This window comes from Trachurus trachurus (assembly GCF_905171665.1).
Source record: "Trachurus trachurus genome assembly, chromosome: 8".
Classification (NCBI taxonomy): domain Eukaryota; kingdom Metazoa; phylum Chordata; class Actinopteri; order Carangiformes; family Carangidae; genus Trachurus; species Trachurus trachurus.
This window is the reverse complement of record NC_139905.1, coordinates 12,454,200-12,478,530: the sequence shown is the minus strand read 5'-3', so window position 1 is coordinate 12,478,530 and position 24,331 is coordinate 12,454,200. Positions and strand designations below refer to the sequence as shown.

Here is a 24,331-nt window from a genome sequence, read left to right as displayed (position 1 = left end):
ATGGGGAACTGCTAGTTTTATCACGCCCGGGCCGTTCAAGCACAGACAGCTGACCAAACTACCTGCTTCATTGATACTATCAGCTGGTAAAAGCTGCAGCATGTCGCGGGGGTGAGACAAATTAATGGGTCATTCAGTACGTCTCCCCTCCTGCTTTAGCCTCTATTGTGTGTAGTAGGTGGCCCTGTGCCTGAACTACATTAATTATCCTTCTACAGACCAAGGCTCTGTGGGACAATGCAACATTATGACTTTGTTTCCTCTTAATGAGCAGCTTCAGAGTTTCTGCCAACTTTCTCTGCATGTGTTTTCATTCCCCCCTGGTGCTTGTCACATCTTATTTAAAGTTTTGAGCCCTACCTTATCACATACTGTGTTCATCTCAATGTGCAACAGACATAAAAATGTCATTTATTTTCGTATTTTGTATAGTAGGCTACTTTTTAATAGTAATTATTAGCTGCAGCCGATGGCCCATAAACACAATTACATTTATAGTTGAGGCCCTTATTGACACTCTTGCACAATGGGATCCAACATGTGTTACAGCAGCTCCCTGAACAGAAAGTAGCCTATCCCAGTGCCCTGACAGATTTTGTTGTAGATTCACCAGTTAATCTTGCTTTTGCAAGTTGGAGCATGAGGCTGTGTTAAGGCATGGACCTCCTATTCGTCCCACAAGCCATCAAACTACTGAACAGCTGTACTTTTTTATTGCACCTAATTCAAGGCGTGTGTCTGTCTCTGTGTGTCTCACTATGTTGTGTTTAATTTTTGTGTGTAATTCAGTGTCCATGAAGTGTCCACAGTTAATGTGTGTCCTGGCTGCAGTTTCACATGAAAACGGGAATGTGCTAAGCAATACAGGATTATTTTTCAGTTTGATTGTGAAGTTATAGTAATTAGTTTCATCTCAGCTTTTTTTTTTTTATCCTCAGATTAACGATAAGGATTCATAACTTTTTCTATTCTAGAGCATTTCACAAATTTGGTCCATACCATAAATGCATGGAATCCCATATCTAATCTACAATGTGAAAACGAGTTTACAATAGCGCCTCTCTGTGTGCAGCCTTTTGGTAAATGTTTGATTTGGAAATTTCTCCTTCACAGAAACTAAAACAAGCCCCTCACAGTGCTTTTCTGTGTGATCACTGATGTGGAATTTGGGAAACCAGGATGGGAGCTGAGCGGAAAGGCGATGTTAGAGCCACCCCAGTGGGGCCTCTGGTGTGTTCACTGACATTTGCCACTTTCAATGCAGTTTACTCGGCTCATTAACACTGATGCACCAAGATTCAGACATGTTACACAGTCAGGTCACGATGGTTTGCTCTCCCTTGTTTGCGTCCCATGATGAAAGATGCAGAGTGTGTGGTTTCACAGCGCTGCTCTGGCTGCGTCGATCGTCTCAGCAACATATGTTCACCATGAGAACAACAGCAGGGCCCTCTTGACACATCTCGGTGTTACCATAGCAGCAGGTGGATCTGCTGAAGTGACGCTTTGAGCCCAGAAACAGCCCCTCCCCGCCCTGCCCGCCCAGGCCCCTCACACTTAAAGCAACATAGAATTTACGAGCCTGTTGTTCACAATCACAGCTTTACAGTCCACAGGCGTAAAATGCATGTTGCCAGCGTCACTGGCATCACAAAGTTCAGTTGCGGCATTGATAAGTGAGAAGGCAAACAGGGAAATCGATAAAGCACAGTGCATTCAACAAATAGCACACACTATGACCTTTGGCTGGGTGGGTAGATAAGTCCCCCGCTCCCTCTCTTTCCCCCTGCCTTTTCTGTCTTTCCTTGTGTATATGTAGTGTGTGTCTATTAGCTGTGACAATAAAGAGAGGGGTTTAGGTAGTGAGTGGTTGAAATGTGGTTGAAATGTGTGTGTGTGGGGGGGGTTGTCCAGCATCAGAGTGACTTTGGAGAGATAAGAAGAGACCTGCCCAGCCTGAAATGGCCAATGTAAAAGAGAAAGATCTCTGATGGAGGTGGAGTTAGTGTAGATCGTGGGAGGGTGAGAGAAGAGGACTCGAACATGTGCAGAGAAGTGAGAAGAGTGAGGGCAGAGCAGCACTGTGCGTGTGTGTGTGCGTGTGTGTGAGACAGTCAGAGAGAGAGAGAAAGAGAAAGAAAGAGAGAGAGGGACAGAGGCTTGTTGGTTTTAAAGCGAATCAAGTTGCAGGAGCCCACAGCGCAGTAACAGAGAAGGAAGTGTGATAATCATTTTGGGAAATGACTTTGTAAAGTTGCTCTTTACTCAGAGTCTGAGGCTGCTCTTAAACAGACATGAGTGCTGATGGCAGCAAACGACGCTATGTGTCAACCTTCAGGATGCAGATCACCATGAGGGCTCCATGTGCATCATCTGCACCAGGGAAAGTGCCGGGAACTATTGACACCGGGGCCTCAGACAGATGTACTGATGCAGGTAAGCACAACAAGAGAGATGGAGAGAGAGAGAGAGGAGATGAATAATTCATCACTGTTTGTTTGTGTTGGACAAAAGTCCACAGAGTGACATTTGGCAAGTTGTTCTTTTTGAATAGACAAGTTTGAACATGGTGATGCTTGGTTTGTTGCAAAAAAACAGAGGACAGTAGATTTGTTTTCATTGTCTCCCGGCACAGTGAGAGATTATTTCTCATTCTCTTATCACATGCTCCACATTTGTTGCTTTTTAACTTAATATCCGGTGTTGTGTTTTCCCCGGGTTTAAATGTCCAGTTGTGTGATTGTTTGTTGTATCGGTCGGACCTTTTTGATTCCATGTGAGTCCACGCTGAACATTGAATTTCCTGTGCTCTCAGAGCTTTGTTGCATTTCAATTGATTTAGTTTCCTATGAACATTTGCGCAATGTGTTGTTTGTCATCTGTTTCACTTTCCTCCTCAGTCACTGCATATAAACTGGATTTGTGGCCTTTGCCCTGAAAAGCTTGTTTTCGAAAGCTAGATGAATTACTGTAACAATAAAAATGTTGCACACGGTTCAAGAATATGTTCTTGTCGAGATCAAAGTCATCCAGCTGTTGATGCTATCTGTTACTTGACAGTGCTGCAGCATCTCTCTTATAGGTCATAATTTCAGGAACTAACGGAAATTAGCTTGGCCACAGTGTCTATCTGAGGCAACCCAAAGTGTTTTGAAAGTTTTTCATGAGCATCATGTGACGTTTCTAACATGCTAATAAAAGCTCTGGGTTCAGTGCAGGGTAGCAAAAAAAATAGCAATGATGTAAAACAACCGTGCAGAGTTTGTGTGTACAGAGCTCAAAGTATTTGACTTGATTGAACAGCATTCAGGGCCTGTCCTCACAGGTCAGGCTGCACAGTAAATAATTCATTCACTGTAAGCACTGGATAAATGTTTGTGGTAAAACAAAAAAAAAAAAAAGTGTTAAGTCGTAAACAGTTCATTGTAGATTGTCTAACATTATAAGATGCTATCAGATTTGGTTCATGTCTACAGAATGTACTGTGTAAGTACTGTGCAACATCTGACAGACCTCTAGTAATTAATTATCCAGGTGACATCATGTAATGTCAGCCTGTGGTTGTGCTTCTGATTCATGAAAGTGGGCGAGAGCAGACCCTACATCTGGCTAAGATAAGTATTTATCTTTAGTTCAGTGGAAATAAACAACTGCATTTGATATTATGCAAGACGTGACCATGAGAGAGTAAAACAAATAAATAAAAATAAACCCACACACACAGTCCAGTCCTCATGATTATTTATGTATTGCATGTGAAGACCAGACCGAAGTTATTGCTGTGGTTTTCTGGGTAATGCTGAGCTGAGTTCATGTGACACATTTAACAAGACAGAAGAGGAAGAATAAAAAACGTGGTGTGAACAGTTACAGTTAATGAGAAGATGAGGAATATCACACCTAAAAAACATTTCTTATTTGTAGCTACAGAGGACTAATGTGATAACACTATAGTTCAGTTTGTGAATTAGTGTTAAACTCAAAATAGAATGGCATTTCTAAACCAAAATTACATTACAAAGACTTACAAAAATAAAGGAGGGAACATAAAAAGACCTAAAAAAGGAAATGTTTTTGAGTTTAACTAGATACACAGAAATTAAGTTTTGTCACTGATAACATTATGAACCCTCGTGCTTGTGTTTCTCTTGTCTTTCGTTCCTCACCTCCCTCTTCTCCCCCACATCCAGGCTCCGTCAACCTCTCCCCTTGTAAACGCGTGGAGCCGCCCGTCTTCGTCGAGCCCCTGGAGGACTGCAGCGTGGACGAGGGACGCGACATCAGGCTACGTGGGGTTCTCACAGGAAGTCAGCCAATAAAAGTGTCATGGCTGCACAATGGTGAGCAGAGGCAATATACACTGTTGCGTCTCAGTGTTTGTTTGTGGGTCAAATGCCAACCCGCATTGTGCGGATACAGTAACCGAAAGTTCATGAATCCCAGTTTGTTTATGTTTGTTTAGAGGAGGGGAATGGGATTGGAGAACCACATGTGAGGTTCATCTTACCACTATTGCAAGCTTACACTGAAGGAAGGAAGCTCAAATAGAAACATTAGGTTTCCTTTTGTACCAGGGAGTGGGTTTGAACAATGTTTCGGCCTTACAAGTCACATTTTCACTCCTGTATTTCATCCTTCCTCTCTCACTTTCCTTCTCTTTATTGTTGCCTTCATGGTGGAAGAGGGTGTTTCTAGTTTGTTTGTTTGCTCCTATGGGCAGGTGAAGTGGCCCGTTTTGGGAGACACTCTTTCGATGGCAGGGAGGTCAGCTTTTCGGTGAGCGAGTGTCTGCCAGAGGATGCTGGTGCCTACACCTGTTTGGCAGAAAACAGCGCGGGGAAGACTTCCTGTTGCGCCGCCGTGTTCGTCAAAGGTGAGGGGGGGAGACACCGGGGACACATTTTCCTGCTAATGAGTTTGTCGTATTGGACACACCACCTCACTAAAGTGAAAAACAACAAGCCAGTTTCATTTCTGATGCAACTTCTTCTCCTTTTCCTCTCACTCACAACCAATCCAGACTTCGAAACTATCTGTGGCGCCAACAGTCTCACCTCAGAGACACCCACTTCTGCATCCAAGGCCATTAAGGAAAATGGAAGATCAGCACAGTCTCCCAAAGTTGAGCTACGGGGACTCGGAGGATCCATTTGCACCTCCCCTACTGGGTCTGATAAGCAGAGCCCAGTCTCATCTCCAAGAGGTACTGAGAGAATGACTCATTTCACATGCAGTCACAAAGCATTTGATCATTTTTGACTATTTAGAGGTCAAATTACTCCTCAAGATAACAACATATATCCTCTCTTTTGTCTCGACCCCTTAACCATTGTTTAAACTTCTTCCGGATATCCAATTGTATATTTATAAATGACGAGGAAACACATCACTTCCAGTCCTTGTGTGATTGGCTGTCAGGCGAACGTGTGGTGTAGCTATAGCAAGCAGGAATTTAGCAGAACTCCCAACAACAATGCAGCTTTCTGAAACACCCACAGAAAGATCACGGTCCCAAGTGAGCACCATGTAGGGAAGTGGACAGTGCACAGTACAGTAAAACTTGCTGAGTCGGTAAACTGATAGCCGTAGACAGAAAAGAGCCACACCTCCAAAGTCCCCGACTAAAACCTACCTGCGCTCCATCTGTCTCTGCAGAAGTCATCCCAAAGAAGAGAGCCAACTCAGGGAAAGGTGAGCAACGCAAACACACATCCATTTTTTTCTCCCCCTCTTCACTACATCTGCTGTACACCTGCTTTTCAATCAGCGTTACTCATCTTTCTCTTCCCCATTCTTCACGTACTTCATGCATGTTCACATTAATGTAGCTGATTACAGTCTGTTTTCAGTGTTTGTGTATGTGTCTGTGTGTATGTGTGTGCTGTTGTGGTTTGCCCTTGAGCTACACTTTATTTTTCAGCCTTTGTTCCTGTTATAATGTTGTGCAGCTATTGTGCTTTCATACACTTGACCTTAGGGTGTGGGCTGCAACAATAAAAGGATGAAAAGCTCATATAACAAGGTCTGAATGTTTGTTATGGGTGCACTGAATATGTCTCTTGCAGCCGAGAGGAATGTGTTTTTTATGGTCTAAAGTAGATAAACGTGTTGCAATAATTAGCTGTGCGAGGAAAGCAAGACTGTAGACACTGGAGCGATTCAAAAGAGACAACACAGAATCAGATTGTCCAGTCAAATTCCCCATCCTGATGCTGTAATATTTGAATACTGACGGCATCACAGGTGATATGAACTTCAGCTCATATATGGGAATTGCTAGTCTATGCGAAAAACATGTGAACATTATATAACTATATAGGTTACACCATTCAAATATGTGCTCTGTGTGTGTTCTTAACAGCTTATTTGTCTCAGTAAATAGTTCAGTTTGTAAAAGTTATTATAGAACTGAGATACATATGTGTCTTCAAAGAACAGGTGATCTGGTTTAGCACAATGTTGATTGCACAAGGACTGGTTGTACTTGTGTGTAGGTCATTTGTGTTTTGTATCTTGTTTCTACTTAAGACACTTTGTGTGCAGTGTGATGCAATAATAAGGGTCTCGGAGGAAGAACGGCACACATCCCACGACCAGACTCCGTCTTTATCTCCCACACCACACTGGATGGTTTCCTTCCAGTGTCACGTTTTAGGAATTTGAATGAGCAGCGATGGATCAACCAGACACCACACCGAGCAGGAAGCAGGACGTTAAGTCAAAACATTCACTGTGTTTTGGCTTCGCAGGTCCGACGTTACACTTTGAAAAACCCCCGCAGCACCTGGAGGTGAAAGTGGGACAGACCGCCCGCCTGACGTGCTTCTTCAGCGGCAGCCCTCCTGTAGCGTCCTGTTGGATCAGAAACAAACAGCAGGTGTTGTGCTTTATATATCCACTCTCTGCCATTATAACTTTTTTTTTTCCTCTTCTCCACAGCTTCTCAGTGTTTACCCACTCTCTTGTCTTTTTCCATCTGATACCTGCAGATAGTGGATGGGTCAGAGCTGTGGACAGAAAACACGGATGGGAGCAGCACACTGGTCATAGCAGAGACTAATCCTCAGCACTCGGGCAGCTACACCGTTGTAGTGAAAGACCGCAAGAGCTCAGCACAACACACTCTCACCATTTCTGTAATAGGTAAGACAACACACAACGCTCTGCAGTTCTCCGCAGCATGCGAGACAGCTACTTGAACACTGTATTCATCATTCTCCCACCAGAGAGGCCGCAGCCTCCCGCCTCTTCCCCTGTGATCTCCCGTGTCTCTGCCTCCAGCCTTGTGCTGTCCTGGTCGGGCCCCTGCTACGACGGTGGCAGTGCCGTCCTGGGTTATGTGATTGAGGTGAAGAAACAAGGACGCGCTGAGCCCGAGGACTGGACTGAACTCACTTCTCAGTGTAAGAGCACTTCATACAGAGTGTGCTCTGGGCTGCTGCAGCCTCACCAGGAGTACTGTTTCAGAGTGAGGGCGTACAACACAGTGGGAACCAGCGAGCCAGGACCAGAGTCACCAGTGGTTACGATGGAGCAGAAAGGTGAGGGGGTATGGGGTTACTAGTGCCACGTTTGAAAATATAGGTGTATTTAAAAATCAGCTTATATCACAACTGTTCTATCTTTGCATAAATTTAGACAAACCACAAGAAGAAGAGGCCTCTCAAACCTACACCTGCGTCACCATCGACTCTTCCCACAAAGTCACAGATCACTACAATACGCAAGAGAAACTGGGAATGTGAGTATCTGTCACATCAAACTTCAAACTAGTTTTTCAAGTTAGAGCTAAAAAGTTACAGCTTCCTTTTAAATCGTGTGTCTTGTCTTGAAGGGGGTAAGTCCTTGCCAAGGGTGGCAGAGGGAAGATTACAGGGCAAACATGTAGAGACACAGTTCTTAAATTGACAAGCTAGAAAATGTACCCCGATGCAGGTGTGAGATCGCCCGTGGTTGCAGTAAATAATGGATGAAATGTACCAGGGAATCAACTGACTTTTTGGTTTAGAGGCAAAATATGATTGAATTCATCTTTTTGTCAGGGGAAAGTTTGGCCTGGTGTTCAAGCTGACACACAAAGTGTCAGGACGTGTGTGCGCTGGGAAGTTCTACAAAGGCCGACGAGCCAAGGAGAGAGAGGCAGCTCGTAAAGAGATAGAGCTGATGAACTATCTCCACCACCCTAAACTGGTTCAGTGTCTCGCGGCGTACGATCACAAGCCAGAGATGGTCATGGTCATGGAGTTGTGAGTATCTTGTTGACGTCCCAAAGTGGTCAAATTCTTACACGCACCGCAGACTCCAGGTGTACCCAGAGAAAGATAATAACAGCTTGCTTTTTGCTTTGCATCTGTCTGTCAGTATTGCAGGCGGGGAACTGTTTGAGCGCATCGTGGATGACAACTTTGAGCACACGGAGCCGGCCAGTGTGCGCTACATGCAGCAGATCCTGGAGGGGATTGCCTACATGCATCAGCAAAACATTATCCATCTGGACCTCAAACCTGAAAACATTGTGTGTGTTGGCACCACTGGCACCTCCGTTAAGATAATTGACTTTGGATTAGCAAGCAGGCTTGGTATGTGAAATGAAAGTCTCTTTTTTATATTTAATTATGCAGGTTATGGTTGTTTTTTTTATAGCAAATTCTGCTCTTTTTGTTTAACAGACAGCAACACACCTCTGAAGGTGATGCACGGGACACCAGAGTTCGTGGCTCCTGAGGTGATCAACTATGAACCCGTGTGTTTGGCCACTGACATGTGGAGCATTGGGGTCATCTGCTACATACTGTGAGTCACACTGTTCTTGCTGAGAGTGACATGGAAAGATCAATACCACTCTCATGTCGGTGCAAAAAAAATATGAAGCTATATAGGCTCAGAGAGCTGGCTTAGCTTAGCAGAAAAGACTGCACAAAAGGAAATCGCATCCACTTATTATATCTTTTATAGCTTTGGCAATCTCTAATGGTTACTGTGTTGAGCCAAGAAACTGTCAGGAAGCCTTCAGGTAAAACCTGAAAGTGGTTAATTTCAAAACCAACAGTATCAAATGACAATATGTGACAGTCATCACCTTAATCTGCTCCTCCCCTAGGCTCTCCAGAGGTTCAGTTCATTGTTTAATTATCAAAGTGTCAAAGTTGGCAAGTAGCTGCTGGGGAAAGAGGAGCATTTAGGATCAGTGCAAAGAAAATTAGTCTTTTCCTAAAGTGCTGAAACAGGGTAAATATTGGACTTTCTTCTTCTGTCTAGAAACATGCTGGGTTTGTAAATAAGCTAACAACATATCCATACCAACTCAAAGGGTTCAGGGTTATTTTACTGAGCTATGGAGACATCAGGGTTTCTGGGCTGAGCAAGGCTGGCTGTCTCTCTCTATCTATCTATCTCTGCTCTAAGCTAATATGTCTTTATGGTAAATATATTTACCATAAAGACATAAGAGAGGTATCTGATGGCAAACAGCGCTGCACAACTCATCTGACCAAAATCTTCCATAGGTGTCCCTGTGTGTTTCAAAAGGCCGTAGTGCAGTAAAAACCCACAGCCCTGTTGATTTGGGCATTGTCACCTGGTCTGTCCTCTCATTCGTCAGAGATGTTATAAAATTTGTTTTGCCTCTGTAACTCACTGCACCTTTATCATATTAAACTAGATTTGATTCAGCTGAACTCAAGAACATCAAACTGATTTATGGTAATCCACTTTATCCCTTGGTAAACAGGTCCTCCGTTAATTGTAACTCCAGAAAAACACTTGAAATGTACCGTGTCACAGTAGACCGAGTGGATAAGTCACGAGGATGAACATGTAATGCCACCTAGTGGATATGGGTTGCAACAATCGATATAATGACTCTGCTGACACTGACACTGCTGTGTTTCTGTCTTCCTGTGGTTTTTCAGACTGAGCGGTGAGTCTCCCTTCCAGGGAAACAGCGATGCGGAGACCCTGGCCTTGGTCACAGCTGCCCAGTGGGAGTTTGATGAGGACAGCTTTGATGAGATAACAGACGAGGCCAAAAATTTCATCAGCTCCCTGCTCAACAAGGACACCAGGTCAGTTTCTAAACGTGGCTGAAGCACAGTCAACGGAGCCCCATGTTCACTTACCTGTCAATTACCCCCTGTGTGCTTCTCAGGCGGAGGATGTCCTGTGAGGAGGCCCTTGCCCACTCCTGGATGGCAGCATTTGACTCTGAAGACCTCGCCGCCACAAAGTCTCTGTCTAAGGAGAAGATGAAGAGGTTTCTTGCCAGGCAGAAGTGGAAGGTAACACATCCGCCCACTTGACTTTTACAAAGCTCTTTGAATTGGTGTTGGTTTTGCTTTCCAGTTCTGACTCTCACACTGTTTGTCTCACAGAAAGCTGGTAAGGCCATGCTTGCCCTGAAGAGGATGGCTTTACTTTCCAGAGGCGATAGCACTGTGTCTCCTACCAGCCCTGGAGGAGGTACCACAGCCTTTTTTTTTTACTTTTTAAACTTATAACCAAAAGCCTGCTGGTTTCCTGGTTATAACCTGGCTGTTTTAGTTGTCCTAAACTTTTGCTCCTCTTTCATTCGCTTCCTTTTTCTTTCTGCTCTATCTCAGAATCACCCCTGAGCCCAGAAGCAGAACATGCCTTGCTGTCTCTGGAGCAGAAGATGCAAGGACCACCGCAGTTCACCCGGTCCCTGGAGGACCAGACAGTAGCTCAGGGGTCCAGTGTCAGTCTCTCATGTCACCTCATAGGTACACACTGACGTCCGATCCTTTTTGTGGCATTTATGTATGCTGTATTGACTTGTAATTTGACAACAACAAACCTAGGTGTTGATCTAGGGAAATGTAATGCCCACATTCAGTCCTTTAAAAGGGTAGTTCAACATTTTGAAATCCGCGGGGAGAGACGCAAGCTGTTCAGCGAACACAATTGAGCTAATGGTGCATCATCCGTTCAATCCATTCAATCCAATCCATTTTAATATATAAAGCGCAATTTTAAATAAACACAAAGGTTTCCAAAGTGCTGTACAGTAAAATAAACACAATGAAAACATAATAAAAAGATAAAATACTGAAGATAAAAAACACAATAAAATATAATAAATAAATAGACTGTCCACCCCAGATAAAATATCTGTGCACATAAAATCAACAACCGACATCAAACTCATCAAATACACAATCCAACAACTCCAAAACGCTCTCATGGACAAGTTGTGACCTGCACATTCACCACACTATGAAATAATAATGTAACATTACGAGACAGAGTTGTTTTTGAGGCAAACGCGTAGCCGGAACTACATCCCAGGCGGAGTGATTTCAAAAGACCAAGTAATTCCGAGTATTTGCTTCATGTGTCGCAATGTTACATAATTATACTACGTTGTTACATGATTATTTCATAGCGTGGCAAATGTGCAGGTCACAACTTGTCCACCAGAGCGTTTTGGAGTTGTTGGATTGTGTATTTGATGAGTTTTGAGGGACAGGGGACCTGTACCGTTCACCTCCATTGTGTTTGCTGAGCAGTTCGTGTCTTGGCCCCCGCAGATCTCAACACAACATGCATCGATAATTAAAGGAAATATATCAATTTCTATGACTATATTATGGCAAATTTGCCAAAATGTTGAACTATCCCTTTAAGTGTTGTGACTCTTGTGACTTGCCCTGCACCTTCTCACCACTCCCCTCCCTCATGGCAGGATACCCTGACCCAGAGGTGGTGTGGCTGTGTGGGGAGGAGCCCATAGAGGAGTCGTCCATGGTCCAGATAGAGTATGAGGAGGACGGCAACTGCACCCTGATCCTCGCCAAAGCCGGGACCAAGGACACCAATGTTTACACCTGCAGAGCCACCAACGACCACGGGGAGACGTTCTGCTCAGCCAAGCTCACTGTCCGAGAGTAGAGTAACTCCTCCTGTAAAGGCACACTTTACATGACCATACACTGAATGCCTTGAACAGTTGTACTAGACATACTTGCTTTAACACAAATGGGGGTCAAACTGTCTGTGGCTGGATATATAAAAAATACATGTATTACTGTACAAAATGTATGAATGTATGAATATTGTTACAGAGCTGTAAACACATATACTATATAGAGGTTATTTGTTCATGGGACTAGAAATATAGTTATACACTGTCTTAATATGTTCCTTCAGCTAAAACTATGAATCTGTTTCTTACTTTGGGTCATGGGTGAATAAGCTTAAGATTTCCTTTCAAACCTGTCGCCTGAAAATATGAATAAATGAAGAAGCCTGTGAATATTCTCATTTGTCCAGGTCATCGTTATCCCCAAAGAAATTTAAATAAAAAGCAACTGGACAAATAACCAAGTCCAGTTGCTTTTGATTTCTTTTGGGATGAATAAATGAAGATATTCATTTTAAAGCCTGACTTTTGCTGGGTAAAACCTTAAAGCTTAATTTGTGCCTGGTGTCCAAGCTTGACACTTAAACCATTGTATTGTGTGTTTACCTATACTTGCTTTATATTAGTATATATTTTTTTAATATTATTGATGTCAATTAGGTTCTAATAGGACATTTTGTGTTACAAAGTGTCCTCATATGGTGCCTGAGTGTTTTAGAAATGATTGTAATTTCCCATGTCAGCGAACAGGTGTTTTATCACCTTATGTTTCATATATCCATGGAGTTCAGGAACCTTTTGCAGAACATCAAGTGGGTCATTTGTGTTGGTCATTAAGTGTATAATGATGGATTGATCTAGTTATGTGATGGCCATTTTCTTCTGGATGATTAGGGTCACCAGATCCCAAAAAACAAATGTGAGACAAAGACAACCATTATGTTGGACAACCATTACCAATGAGAGGTAGTCAAAAATGTTAATTACAAAACTGCATTACAGACTAGAAAATTTCCTTGCAGAAAATTTGCAGAGAGTGCCAAAGGGGGGCGCTGTGGGGGTGTGATCTCTGTCAAACTCACAACCTTAACACGAGATACACATGATCATCTCTCTCTCTGAACACTGAGACAGAGACAGCTGTCAACCTGTCTGTGCGTATATTTGTGTGAGTGAGTATGTGAGTGAGTGAGACTGGATGGTTTGAATCACAGGCGTTACTAATATTTGCCTGAAGGGTCAACAAGATTTGCAGTAGAAGCTTCCTTACAATGAATAGATGTGAAAAGTATTTGCTGTAATTGGTAGCAGAACATTTCATTTATGACTGACGTAGGTGTAATGTAACCTAATTGGATGGTTGACCTGAGCACATCCAGCTGAATAAGTCAGTGGGTAAGTGGACTGGGAGGCTCCTCGTTCAAATCCTACTCAAGCCTAACATGTTGCTTAAGTCTGCAAGATCTGTAGGAGAAGAGCTTGGTTTCTAACAACAAATGTATGTGAGAAGGATTTGCTGCAATCGTGTGTTTTGTGTCATCAAGTATTATCCGGAAGTGCCATGTGAGATAATAGAATGGCCTTGGGCTTGGCCACATGCATTTGTTATTACACAGACATGACATAGTAATTGTCTAAAACTCATCCTACTGAAAAATAAAATGCACTGTCCCTTACTGAATCAATACAGGATGCTTACCCTACTCTATGTCATTATCATCATTGACCTTCATTTAACAAGACAAAGTTGCTAAGAAAGCATTCTTATTTAGACAATTGCCTGGTAAGAGGAAAATGACCTCCTAGGGGCAAAAGGGAGAAGGGTAGCATGTTTTCATATGCCTGGTATGACATCATGAATAGAAAGGAAAATGTTTCATGAGACATAGTGCAGAGGTATTAAATTAGATGACAGGCAAGTTTGTCTGTTACAGTGCCCTGGTTGAAATAAATAAAAAATGATAATACAGTAGGCCTACATAGTCTGTGAAAAAAGTGTTGATGAAAGGTCAGGGGGCAGGGACCCAGTATTTTTTATAGGGGGCCCAGAATTCCTAGCAACAGCCATGACGTGCCACAATAGGATTTCCTCAGGAACCTAACAACAATACAAATAAAGTCAGTCACACTCATCATTATTAAAGCAGAAGTAAGCAGAATATTTGTGTTAATATAAGTCTTAAGTAGTTATATCTTCCGACGGCAATCACTTACACAGAGTGTTTGGTCTGAAACACGGGTCTGTCAGTCACTCTGCTCTGCTGTAAGCCGAGGAGAAAACTTCTTGTATACTTCCTTGTATCCTACAAGCTTTATCCAATGAGGAGAGAGAACGGCATACAGGGGCGGTCCTCTCTGTGTGTGCAGCCAAGGGATGCGCGTGAATGTGGTGACGTAGGGACGAGGACCAATAGATCCATGACGAGGGCGGGGACTGCTAACTCCGCCGCTCTCTCCCAGTCTCTGTCGTAGTGTCCTTGGGCAAGACACCTTACCCAACTTGCCTCGTGTGAATGCGTATGAATGATCATGGTGGTGGTCGGAGGGGCCGTTTGGCGCGAAATGACAGCCACGCTTCCGTCAGTCTGCCCCAGGGCAGCTGTGGCTACATGTAGTTTACCACCACCGGTGTGAATGTGTATGAATGAATAATGGTTACTGTACGCGCTTTGGGTATCGGGTAACGGTAGAAAAGCGCTATATAAATGTAATCCATTATTATTATTATTATAGCCAAAAAGACCGGATCGCTTACTTCTGCTTTAAATGCAACATTTTAAATAAAATAAAAAACAAAATTTACGTTACACTTTCTCATATTGGCTTTACTTGCAGCTCTGGTCAGTTTATTTCAGACTGAATTTCTATATCCAACCCACTAGATGGCGCTCCATCCATGGTTGTGTTTTTTCCCCCTTCTCCCTCCCAGCTACTAAGTATGAGTGTGTAGTTTGATTGGAAGAACAGGCCATAGGACCTTTAATAACATGCTATATGTTCGGTCCTTTAATTTCAGACCTCACGGATCATTTACTTCTCCTGAATCCTGCTGGGCTTTGATTTGTTTGCAGATGGCAGTGATTATAATGTAATAACTCACATGACAAAAATAAGTTCTCTTTTTACTTTCTCCTCTCCACGTTAAGAGCTTGAACCTGTTGCTCAAGGACACTTCGGAGTGTGTGCACTTTGAGGGACAGAACATGAAACCACCACGTTGCTTTTAATTTGTATTAACCTACTACAAATCAACCAAAAAGCAATTTGTGCAAAGAATTCAAGGCGCTTGGCAAATTAATTGCGTTTGAGAGAAAGCACAAAAAACAAAAACTCTGCTCACAACTATCGGTTTGATTAGGTTTGGATTCGTGTAAATTGCTGCAGTGACGAACGATGCAATGATGTGATGATGATGATGAGGTCAAGGTGTGATGATGAGATTTCTGTATCACTGCAGGTAGACACCGTCGCTCTGCAGCTCCGTCCACCTGGGTGGCGTTTTTTTTACAGTGGGAGGGAGCACACGGCAATATTGAGAGAGTCCAATGAGGTATGAGGTAACCCCCCCCCCCCCAGCCACCCCCACCTCCTCCCTCCCCAGAGAGCCCTGCCTCCCAGCGGAGCACTGCATGGGCCAGGCGCACCGGGTTGTTGAAAGTCTGTTGTGTGCATGTGGGGGCCCTTAAAGAGGTGCGCCGAGCGGACGGCACAGACTTTCTCCGTGGAAGAATCAGCGAGATGAAGAGCAGCGCCAACCCGGCACCATGCGCTCCAGGCTCCCACGGACCGCCTGCCTACTGCGACTCATTGCACTCTGCATTCTCCTCTCGCACACTGCAGCTTACTTTGGGTCAGACAATTGTCCTTGAGTTTTGCCTCTCTCTTCTCATCACACGACTTTACCTTTGCCTTAGCCATGCAGTTTACGCACGTACGCGTCAATTGCGCACAGACTTCTGAGCTGCAGTGTTGTTAAGTTGTTCGAAACCTCTGGAGTTTTTTTTGCAAATTGTTATGCGATTTTGTTGCAATAAGACGTGATGATCATAAGTGATGATTGAACTTTATCTCAACCACATTAGGATGAATTATTTTTTGTTTTGGAGTTCGTTCCTTGTGTAGGAATTCGTGTTGTTTGGACATGTCGTGGAAAAACTTCCTTTTCATTTAATTTATAATTATAGAAATTAAGTTTTCACGTGGAAAGAGAGAGAAAAAAAGCAAAAAACAAATTAAGTATCCGAGTGCGCACATGCGTCACAGTGACACCTTTCCTTCAGGAAATGATATTTATGAACTAAGTGTGTAATTATTGGAGGATATTTAATTTTTTACACATGATCATGAACTCTTGATTTCAAAGGCAGGAATATATTTAGCTTTTTAACGAAACCATATGATTTCTAACATCATTTCTTTCTTTCTTTTCCTCTCCCAGGCTGACAGGTCGGGAGCCCTTGGTGTTTTTACCTGGCCCGTTTTCCAATGAGCCCCCCACGGGAAAGGCCCACCTGAAGCAGTGCGAGCAGATGACTCTGACCAGGCGGCAGAAGAGACTCTGTCGCCGGGAGCCTGGCTTGGCCGACACGCTGCGGGAGTCGGTGCGCCTCAGTCTGCTGGAGTGTCGCTATCAGTTCAGGAACGAGCGCTGGAACTGCAGCCTGGATGGCCGAGGGAGCCTCCTGAAGAGAGGTGAGTGAGCTGCTCATCCAGTCGCTCTCCTCTGTCTCATGCTAGTTTTAGCTCTTTATTTAGCCAAAGTGATCAGTGAGCAGGTAGCTACTGTGCGTTCTCTCTCTCGACCTCTTTATTATATTTCCCTGAAGTGAAGCAGGTGCACAGTTGCGCGCTTTTTCTTATCTCCATCACTCAGATGACTGTGTATTTTTATAGACAAGTCTCTGGGAAGTATATGTTATGTCCTACATCTGACTGCATGGCCCTGAAGCTGGAGGCAACAAAAACCAGGTGATCAGATGAAACAGTAAAAAAAAAAAGAAAAAAAAAAAGGAGGAAAATAAGGATGAGCTAATGGGTTTTCAAGAGTTGGAAAAGTTTGAGACACGAATCAGACACGACTCTTGTTTAACTTGATTTATATTGATCCTTTTTTATTAAATCATATAGGAATGTAATGGTGTTTGAAAATGATTCAGCAATTTTCATCTGAATTAATGTGATCTGTCACTGATGATAATATAAAATGGATATCAATTAATTTAGAAAAGGTTAAAAAAAAGTTTTTGTGACTTTATGATCAGAAATTTAAAAAATAAGATGAAAATGTAATGGCAGTTTCCTTTTTGCATCACTGATTTTGACAAGTTAGAAATTAACCTTAGATACTCAAATCATGGTAAACTGACTGACGTCAATGTGGTGCATTTAATTAAAGTCTCTGGCATTTTTTCTTATTTCTAATAGGCCTAGCAAAGCAGCTGAGACAGGCCAAGTTCTGTGAAGTCACATGACTTTATAGTTTGTTTTTCCACAAAGATCTGATCACCTACAAACCTACAAATGCATTACAAAAAATACACAGAGAATATCTCCATATTGCCTATAGCTGATCCCCTGCAGCTCTGCTGTGAACAGCAAATGCTTTAGGATCTCCCAGGCTCCGTGCATATGGATATCAGTGTGTGGGAGAACATGAACAGGTCAGCATAGAGGTAATGAAGGAGTAGGAAGCCAAGAAATGCGGTGCGGTGGAGAGCGCTCAAGCCCTGTGGTTATTTTTATCTGGGGAAAGCGCCCATTCCCAGAGGAAAAGGGTGGCGTGATTACCCACTTTCATCTGGGAAAATCCTTCCCAGTCAAAATAATAATTAATTGGATCAAAATACACCCCGGTGACGGCTCTGCGTGAAGCAAATAACAGTGCGAAACCAAAAGGAAAGGTCGGAGCAGGAATTATGACACATGAAAATTTGCAGTATAATGCTGACGTTGTTTTAAACCATGACAACGCACTGAGCGCTTTGTAAACACTTGGACTTGAAGGTTTATCCGGTGGCACAAAAGACATTGTGATGATTGTAAACTGTGGAATAATCCCTAAAAGCTGCACTTTTTTGTTATCTCAGCAAATCCAGCTCCTCAGACGTGTCCAGATAAAACTTCATTGATGCACTTCTCTGATAGTAATGTTCTCCTCCCTCTCTCTTTTTCTCCTCTGGTGATTTTCGCATCTACTGCAGCTTTCAAGGAGACTGCCTTCCTCCTGGCGGTGTCCTCTGCAGCTCTGACCCATGCGCTCGCCAAAGCGTGCAGCTCGGGCCGGATGGAGAGGTGCACGTGCGACGACTCCCCCGGCATCCAGCACCGAGAGGCGTGGCAGTGGGGGGTCTGCGGCGACAACCTGAAATACAGCACCAAGTTCCTGAAGAAGTTCCTCGGCCAGAAGAGGGTCAGCAAGGACCTGAGGGCTCAGGTGGACGCCCACAACATCAACGTTGGAATTCGAGTGAGTGCGAACAAACAAACACAGAGAGTGGAGCAGAAAAAAAAAGAAAAAACTCTCCTCCACACACACACACACACACACGCATGCACGCACACACACACACTCCTTCTTCTATCTTTTATGATCAAGTTGCCTCCCAAGCCCAAGGCATCGAAATCATCACCTTTACCTGAGCCACACTTTGCCCAATTAGCTGGGCTGCAATTTTACATAACAATTATAGCTCCAGCACACTCCTGCACCATCAGAGGATGCAGGATTGTAATCCTCCATGCCAGCCAGACAAACTCTCTCCCCCCCCACCCCTCCGCCTCCCTGTGTGCTGCCGTCGTTCGTTGGCCTTGGTGGATAACACAGAGGCAGAGGGTGAGGCAGTGCAGCGAGGGGAGACAAGGCGGCTGTGGGATCGTCGGAGCCAGGTGTTCTCAGGCATGATAAAGCTTGCTGCGCAGGGCCTATACAGAAAATTAAAGGTCTCATGTCGGGGGAGAACGATTATAACCGTGGCCTCTTTTTAATATACGAGCGAGCATTTTTTTCCACTTACTGGATCACTGCGCTCTTCATAAATCCACCTAAATGTTCATAACCACCGCTGCTGCTATGGAGCTGTGGAAGAGCAGAGACACCCCCACACCCCCCCTACCATCACCCTCAGGGGACCGTGCTCCCAACAGCTCACACCTCAGTTAGAGAGCCATCGGAGACAAAAAAAAAGGAACAGGAAGAACTGAGGGCCACGATCTTATCTCATCTTTTACTGAGTTAAATGTTTTCCTCACTTTTCACCAATGTGGCTTAGAGGAGCAGTGATAACAAGCCCCCCCCCCACACCACCACCACCACCACTCCTCCCTCCTTGTCTCTCTCTCCCATGTCTCAGTAATGGTGCTCTGAAGCCCCTCAGGCGTTCATACCTGCAAAGGGAGGAACTGAGCAGAACTTCTCAACCCCAGAAGCCCCCTCTGGCTCCCTCTGTCTCTGTGTGACCTGTCTCTGGCCCCCACTAAGACAGCAGGCTGAGTGATCGAGCTCTCATCGCTGACCATCAAGCTCGCTGAACTATTAACCTAAAACCTAGATTTACAAACTAATTTAATTTAATTTTTCTTCTTCTCGCTCCGAAATTCTTATCACTGTTTTCCATGAGCACGGTCGGGCACGTACTTAAAAAACATGGGTGGAGAGATTCCACCGTCTGCAGCGGTTTGTCGCCTCTGCCTCGGGCTTCAGCAAGAGGAGAGACAGGAGCGAGGCAGATAGAGCCAGTTTCAACACATTGAGGGGAGGAGGGAAAGAAAGAAAAAAAAATACAGTGCAGGAGCTGTCCAAGTGAGAAATGTGAGGTAAATGAAATACAGCATCCTGAACAGTCCCCCCTCAATCCATTATGTCAAAATGTTGGAGCTACAGGCAGACTAGCTGCCACCCCTAACCCTCTACCCAACCTGCAGGAAACTGTCTCCCTCTGTCCAGATAGACCTCCCAGATAAGAGGCCAGGTAATGAATCAAACTGAAGGAACTGACATCCCTCCCTTTTTTTTTCTCTTTTCCCTTCTGTGCTTTTTTTTCTCTTCCATCTCAGGCGGTGAAGAGCGGTCTGAAAACAACTTGCAAGTGTCACGGCGTCTCCGGCTCTTGCGCCGTACGGACTTGCTGGAAGCAGCTGTCGCCCTTCCACGACACCGGGCGGCTGCTCAAGTACCGTTACGACACCGCAGTGCGGGTGCTGAGCGTCACCAACGCGGCGACGGGGGAGACGGAGCTGGCGGGGCCCCGTCGTCACGGCCAGAGCCTCCGCATCACCGACCTGGTCTTCCTGGAGGACTCCCCCAGCTTCTGCAGGCCGTCCCGTTACTCCCCCGGCACGGGCGGCCGGTCGTGCGCCAAAGACACCAGCTGCGGGAGCCTGTGCTGCGGACGGGGCTACAACACGGCCATGCGCCTCACCAGCCTGTCCTGCCACTGCCAGGTGCGCTGGTGCTGCCACGTGGAGTGTCAGACCTGTGTGAGAGAGGAAGAGGTGTACACCTGCAAAACTGGATAAGCAAAAATGATGAGACGAAAAAAAATGTGAGAGACAAAGAGTTTGTCATCATCAATCTCACAAAAAATCGACATGACTGATCTCCCATTGACAAATCCACTGCTCTGATCTCATATCAGCTCATGTCTCTGCAAGCATGTTATGTTGGGAGGAAGATACACTTATAACATTAATAGAAAATTTGCTGGTAATTTGCTTACAGTAGATGAGGATGTTTTCAAACCACTCTGCTTTCCCTCTCTCACTGGATGCACTGAAAATCCCACTCTTTCTGGGACGGAGGGGAAACAAGCTCTTAAAAAAAAAAGAAAAGAAAAGAAACACAGGTACTGGACTGGACTGGATGCCACCAGCAGTACGACGTCACACCCTGTCCGCAGGGGGAGCGAGCTCTGACACTGACTTTGCTTGTGTTGTACTGATCCCATTTCATTTGACTATTTATTGTATCAGTCATTGTGTCTGTTGTACTGCTGCTTTATACTCCAAACCTTCTTATAATCCAATGTTGCCACTGAGGCTGAAAGAGCCTGAAGAGGAATCTACCTGTCCTGTCTGTCCTATTCTGTCTGCTGTGTTGTAATTTTTCTGCTGTGGAGAAAAAGCACTTAAGTTGCTCTTTGCTACATATGATATTGTATGAAAGTGTATAGCTAATCGCAGAAGTTAGAATAAAAAATGTCTAGGTCTGATCTTATGTATAAATGGAACCACTGGAAGCTTTGAGGTGTGGTAAATGCCACTGATATACATTGTAACTTCATGTGTAAAGAACCAAGCTGGGTTTCAGTTGCTCTTATGGAAATGTCTATGAAAATCTCTACATGGAGCCTAATGTGTGCTCAGCAGAACAAAGGGAAAATACTGGGAGTCACAGTCAAAGGGAAACACAAAACACTCTTTGGAAATTTCTGCAAGCAGGAATGAAAAACACTTAATTTGTAAACATACCAGCTCTTCTCTGTTTTTTTTCCTTCCCTTCTATTTATAGAGGCGTACACTTTGCAATACTTTCAAGTCTAAAATTGCCTGATTGAACCGTTTTGTCTTCAAAGTCTAATTCAGCCACATCTTTGTTCTCGGTGCCTTTGAACTGGGCCAATCATGCTCCTTATTTTCGTAAATTGCTAATCAAAGGGAAATCACCATGTTAACCCCCCCTCCCCCCCAATACAAAGTGTCCATGCACGCAGGTCACAAGTGCACGTTAGACCCCTAAAAAGGTTTATTTCTATTGGCCAGTTTATGTTTTGTGTGAGCGATTCTGAACTGCACATAATATGATATGGATATAACTCATGCCAGGGCTCCAGGCGTGTGACAATGTGGAATCGTAATTTACTACCTCACTTCAACTTTTGGCAAATATCAGTAAGATTTATGAGTTATGCAGAGTTATTCTCTCTGTAGATACATGTTTTCCTTTGATTATATATATGAATTTGGTCTTATATATATATATGTGTGTATGTATATAAACTTATATACTGTATATATATACACATATATAAGTAAATGTTTCTCTTCAGTTTTGTTGCCTTACATTCTTATTTAAAACAAATAAGATTAATAAATGGACATACATTTGTAAGAGGTGTGTTTTGTGTTTGTTTTTTTCAGTTGCTAGAGGCGGTCGCCCTCAACTATGCTCTCTCTCACGCACACACACACACACACACACACACACACACACACACACACACACACACACACACACACACACACATGCATACACACGTCACACACCACAGGGAAACGGGTGCAATACACCTGCCTGAAACCACTTCCTGCTGATACTGCCCTGCCCTCCTTTTCATCTGAAAGGACTGTGGTCTCGCTGCATCATCCTCAACCGCCCTGTAACAGGCAATGGACTGAGTGGGTGGGTTTTTGGGTGAGTGGGTGGGTGGGTGGGTGGGTGGAGGGCACGCTTACAGGTGTTGTGCCTCTGGCCAGCACAACAGCCGCGATGACAATCATAATGGCGATGATGACTCAGAGGAATGCTGTCTTTTTACAGAGCGTTTGACCCCACAATTCCCGATTAGAAAGTTGCCATCGGTCGCGGCTGCGTGCCGACGATGAGAGCAGTTTACGTGCTATTATCCCTGAATCATAACTTTCCACTCATTTACAAGGCATCAGTGAAGCTCCGGCACACAGAGGGCTATTGTATGAGCCGTTTATGTTTAGTGTGCGCCCTGGTCCTTTTGATGTTGCTCTCTAATTACTGTGATTACACATTATTATTCCTTATTAGAACATCAACTTGAGAGCCAGATTATTGCAGAGAATTATATCATAATTTTAAAATTACTAGGTCTTTCTCACAAGGCTAATTACGTTTAAAATCTCTTTTATGGATGCACACTATATGGCATTGTTGGTGCAAATGATGAGTATAGTGAATGTCATGACGGGGCATTTTGTAACATAACATTTAGGATGAAAAAAGCCTGTTTGAATGCATGGAGCTATGAGATGAACAATATGAAAATTGGAGGAAAATAAAGGTTAAAATCTTTCCTTATGTAAAAGGCAGAATCACTGTAATTGCAGAAAACACATGCCTCATTAATGCATCACTGTTCGATACCGCACAGACAGAGGTTTTGCTGCTTCAGCCTTATTCAACCTGCTATGACCAAGAGCTCATGCTTGCTATAGATGGTTGGTAGCGTTACCAAACTCTGGCCAGATATTGTTTTATAAAGGAGATTACTAAGCCTGTTTATTGACCTTGTTTCATTTCTCCACTTTTGCTGTAGCTAGTGGACACTACTAATCAAAAGTTTCACAGTGTTGCTTTAAGAGTTGAGTCTTATGGATCGAGAAAATTCTCCTGCATGTAAGGTTAAACAAAATATATGATTTTAAAAAGCTGAACACTGAAGGTCTGTTGTCAATGCCTCATATTTTGGAGATACATGGTTTTCACAGGACAGCAGTGATAAGTTTTTGTCCATGTAATAACATCATTGTATTACCAGTATAAACCTCAGCATGTATCCTTTGCTACGATATTAATTTCCCCCTTCTCAGACAATAAAGTTGAAAACTTCAGTTCAGAGATCCATACACGCATCGGCTGACGACCGAGGTCAGACGGGTTCATGTGGTGAGTCCACTGACTCGCTCACATTAACTCGCCATATTATCATATTGTGGATCAATATTTAACTTTATTCAACATGAACGCTGTGCATTATTATGCACCTATGCACCTTCCTCTGGGCAGAGGGATAAAGAACGAGACAGAGGAGTGTGTCGCGGGCTGGAGGGTGGACCGGGGTTGAGATATTGAAGGACATAAAGGAAAGAGATGAGGATGGAGGGATGAGAAGGGATAGTTTGTGGCCCCAGGAGGCCTATCCCCTGCTGCTGCTGTTGTTGTTTTATAATGAACTCCTAAAGCCTTCATTTCCCTCACTACCCTGAGTGGGGGGGAGTGCAGCGATGGGGGCTGCTGAGTCCACAGCCGGATTCGCACGCACAAGCCCCGAGGGTGGCTGCTTTGAGCAGGGTGGTGGTGGTGGTGGTGGTGGTGGTGGGTGGGTGGGTGGGTGATGGGGAGGGGGTTGGATGGAGCAAGGGTGCAATGTGCAAGCTCCTGTGTTGTCTGTGTATGTGTTTGAAACAGTCCTGACAGGAGACAGGTGAGGGCAGAGAGGGTTTTTGCATATGTATGTGTGCATACTTGCCGTGTGCACACACCTGTGGTCACTTCAATGGGGAGTGATATGAGAGTGTGTGTTTGTAGTGAGGTTTTCAGTGCGGGTGGGGGGGTTGAAGGGAAGGGGGGGATAGTCAGCCTGCTGTATGCTAGAGTTTCTCAGTCACCCTGCATGGGACACTGGATGACATAGATAATATAGGATAATGCAGGTGGTAACACTATCTCCTGTGTCTGCACTGGTCTGGTTCAGGTAAAGGTTACTA

The 24,331-nt window shown here is 44.1% G+C and overlaps 2 protein-coding genes across 2 annotated transcripts; both read left to right on the top strand.

Moving 5' to 3' along the window:
- Positions 1-1,711: 1,711 nt before the first annotated feature.
- mylk5 (myosin, light chain kinase 5) lies at positions 1,712-12,275 on the top strand. Its single transcript, XM_083976799.1, has 17 exons — positions 1,712-2,436; positions 4,191-4,340; positions 4,721-4,873; positions 5,021-5,203; positions 5,656-5,691; positions 6,750-6,877; positions 6,990-7,143; positions 7,227-7,541; positions 7,639-7,741; positions 8,043-8,246; positions 8,362-8,579; positions 8,670-8,793; positions 9,912-10,064; positions 10,148-10,277; positions 10,371-10,458; positions 10,599-10,739; positions 11,702-12,275. Exons 1-17 carry the CDS (start codon positions 2,295-2,297, stop codon positions 11,905-11,907), a joined length of 2,628 nt encoding a protein of 875 aa, XP_083832925.1. The 5' UTR covers positions 1,712-2,294; the 3' UTR covers positions 11,908-12,275.
- Positions 12,276-15,642: 3,367 nt separating this feature from the next.
- On the top strand, positions 15,643-20,392 carry wnt9b (wingless-type MMTV integration site family, member 9B; the record flags this gene model as incomplete). The annotated part of the gene is made up of 4 exons (XM_083976993.1): positions 15,643-15,728; positions 16,317-16,570; positions 18,079-18,344; positions 19,931-20,392. 4 exons carry the CDS (start codon positions 15,643-15,645, stop codon positions 20,390-20,392), a joined length of 1,068 nt encoding a protein of 355 aa, XP_083833119.1.
- Between the last annotated feature and the right edge of the window lie 3,939 nt (positions 20,393-24,331).

What these genes read in the sequence shown, in the direction of transcription:
- mylk5 (XM_083976799.1), top strand. Translation starts at nt 2,295, where the DNA reads ATGAGTGCTGATGGCAGCAAACGACGCTATGTGTCAACCTTCAGGATG. An exon ending in GAGAGCCAACTCAGGGAAAG is followed by an intron (nt 5,692 to 6,749) that starts GTGAGCAACGCA and finishes TTGGCTTCGCAG; the next exon opens with GTCCGACGTTACACTTTGAA. An exon ending in TTGCCAGGCAGAAGTGGAAG is followed by an intron (nt 10,278 to 10,370) that starts GTAACACATCCG and finishes TTTGTCTCACAG; the next exon opens with AAAGCTGGTAAGGCCATGCT.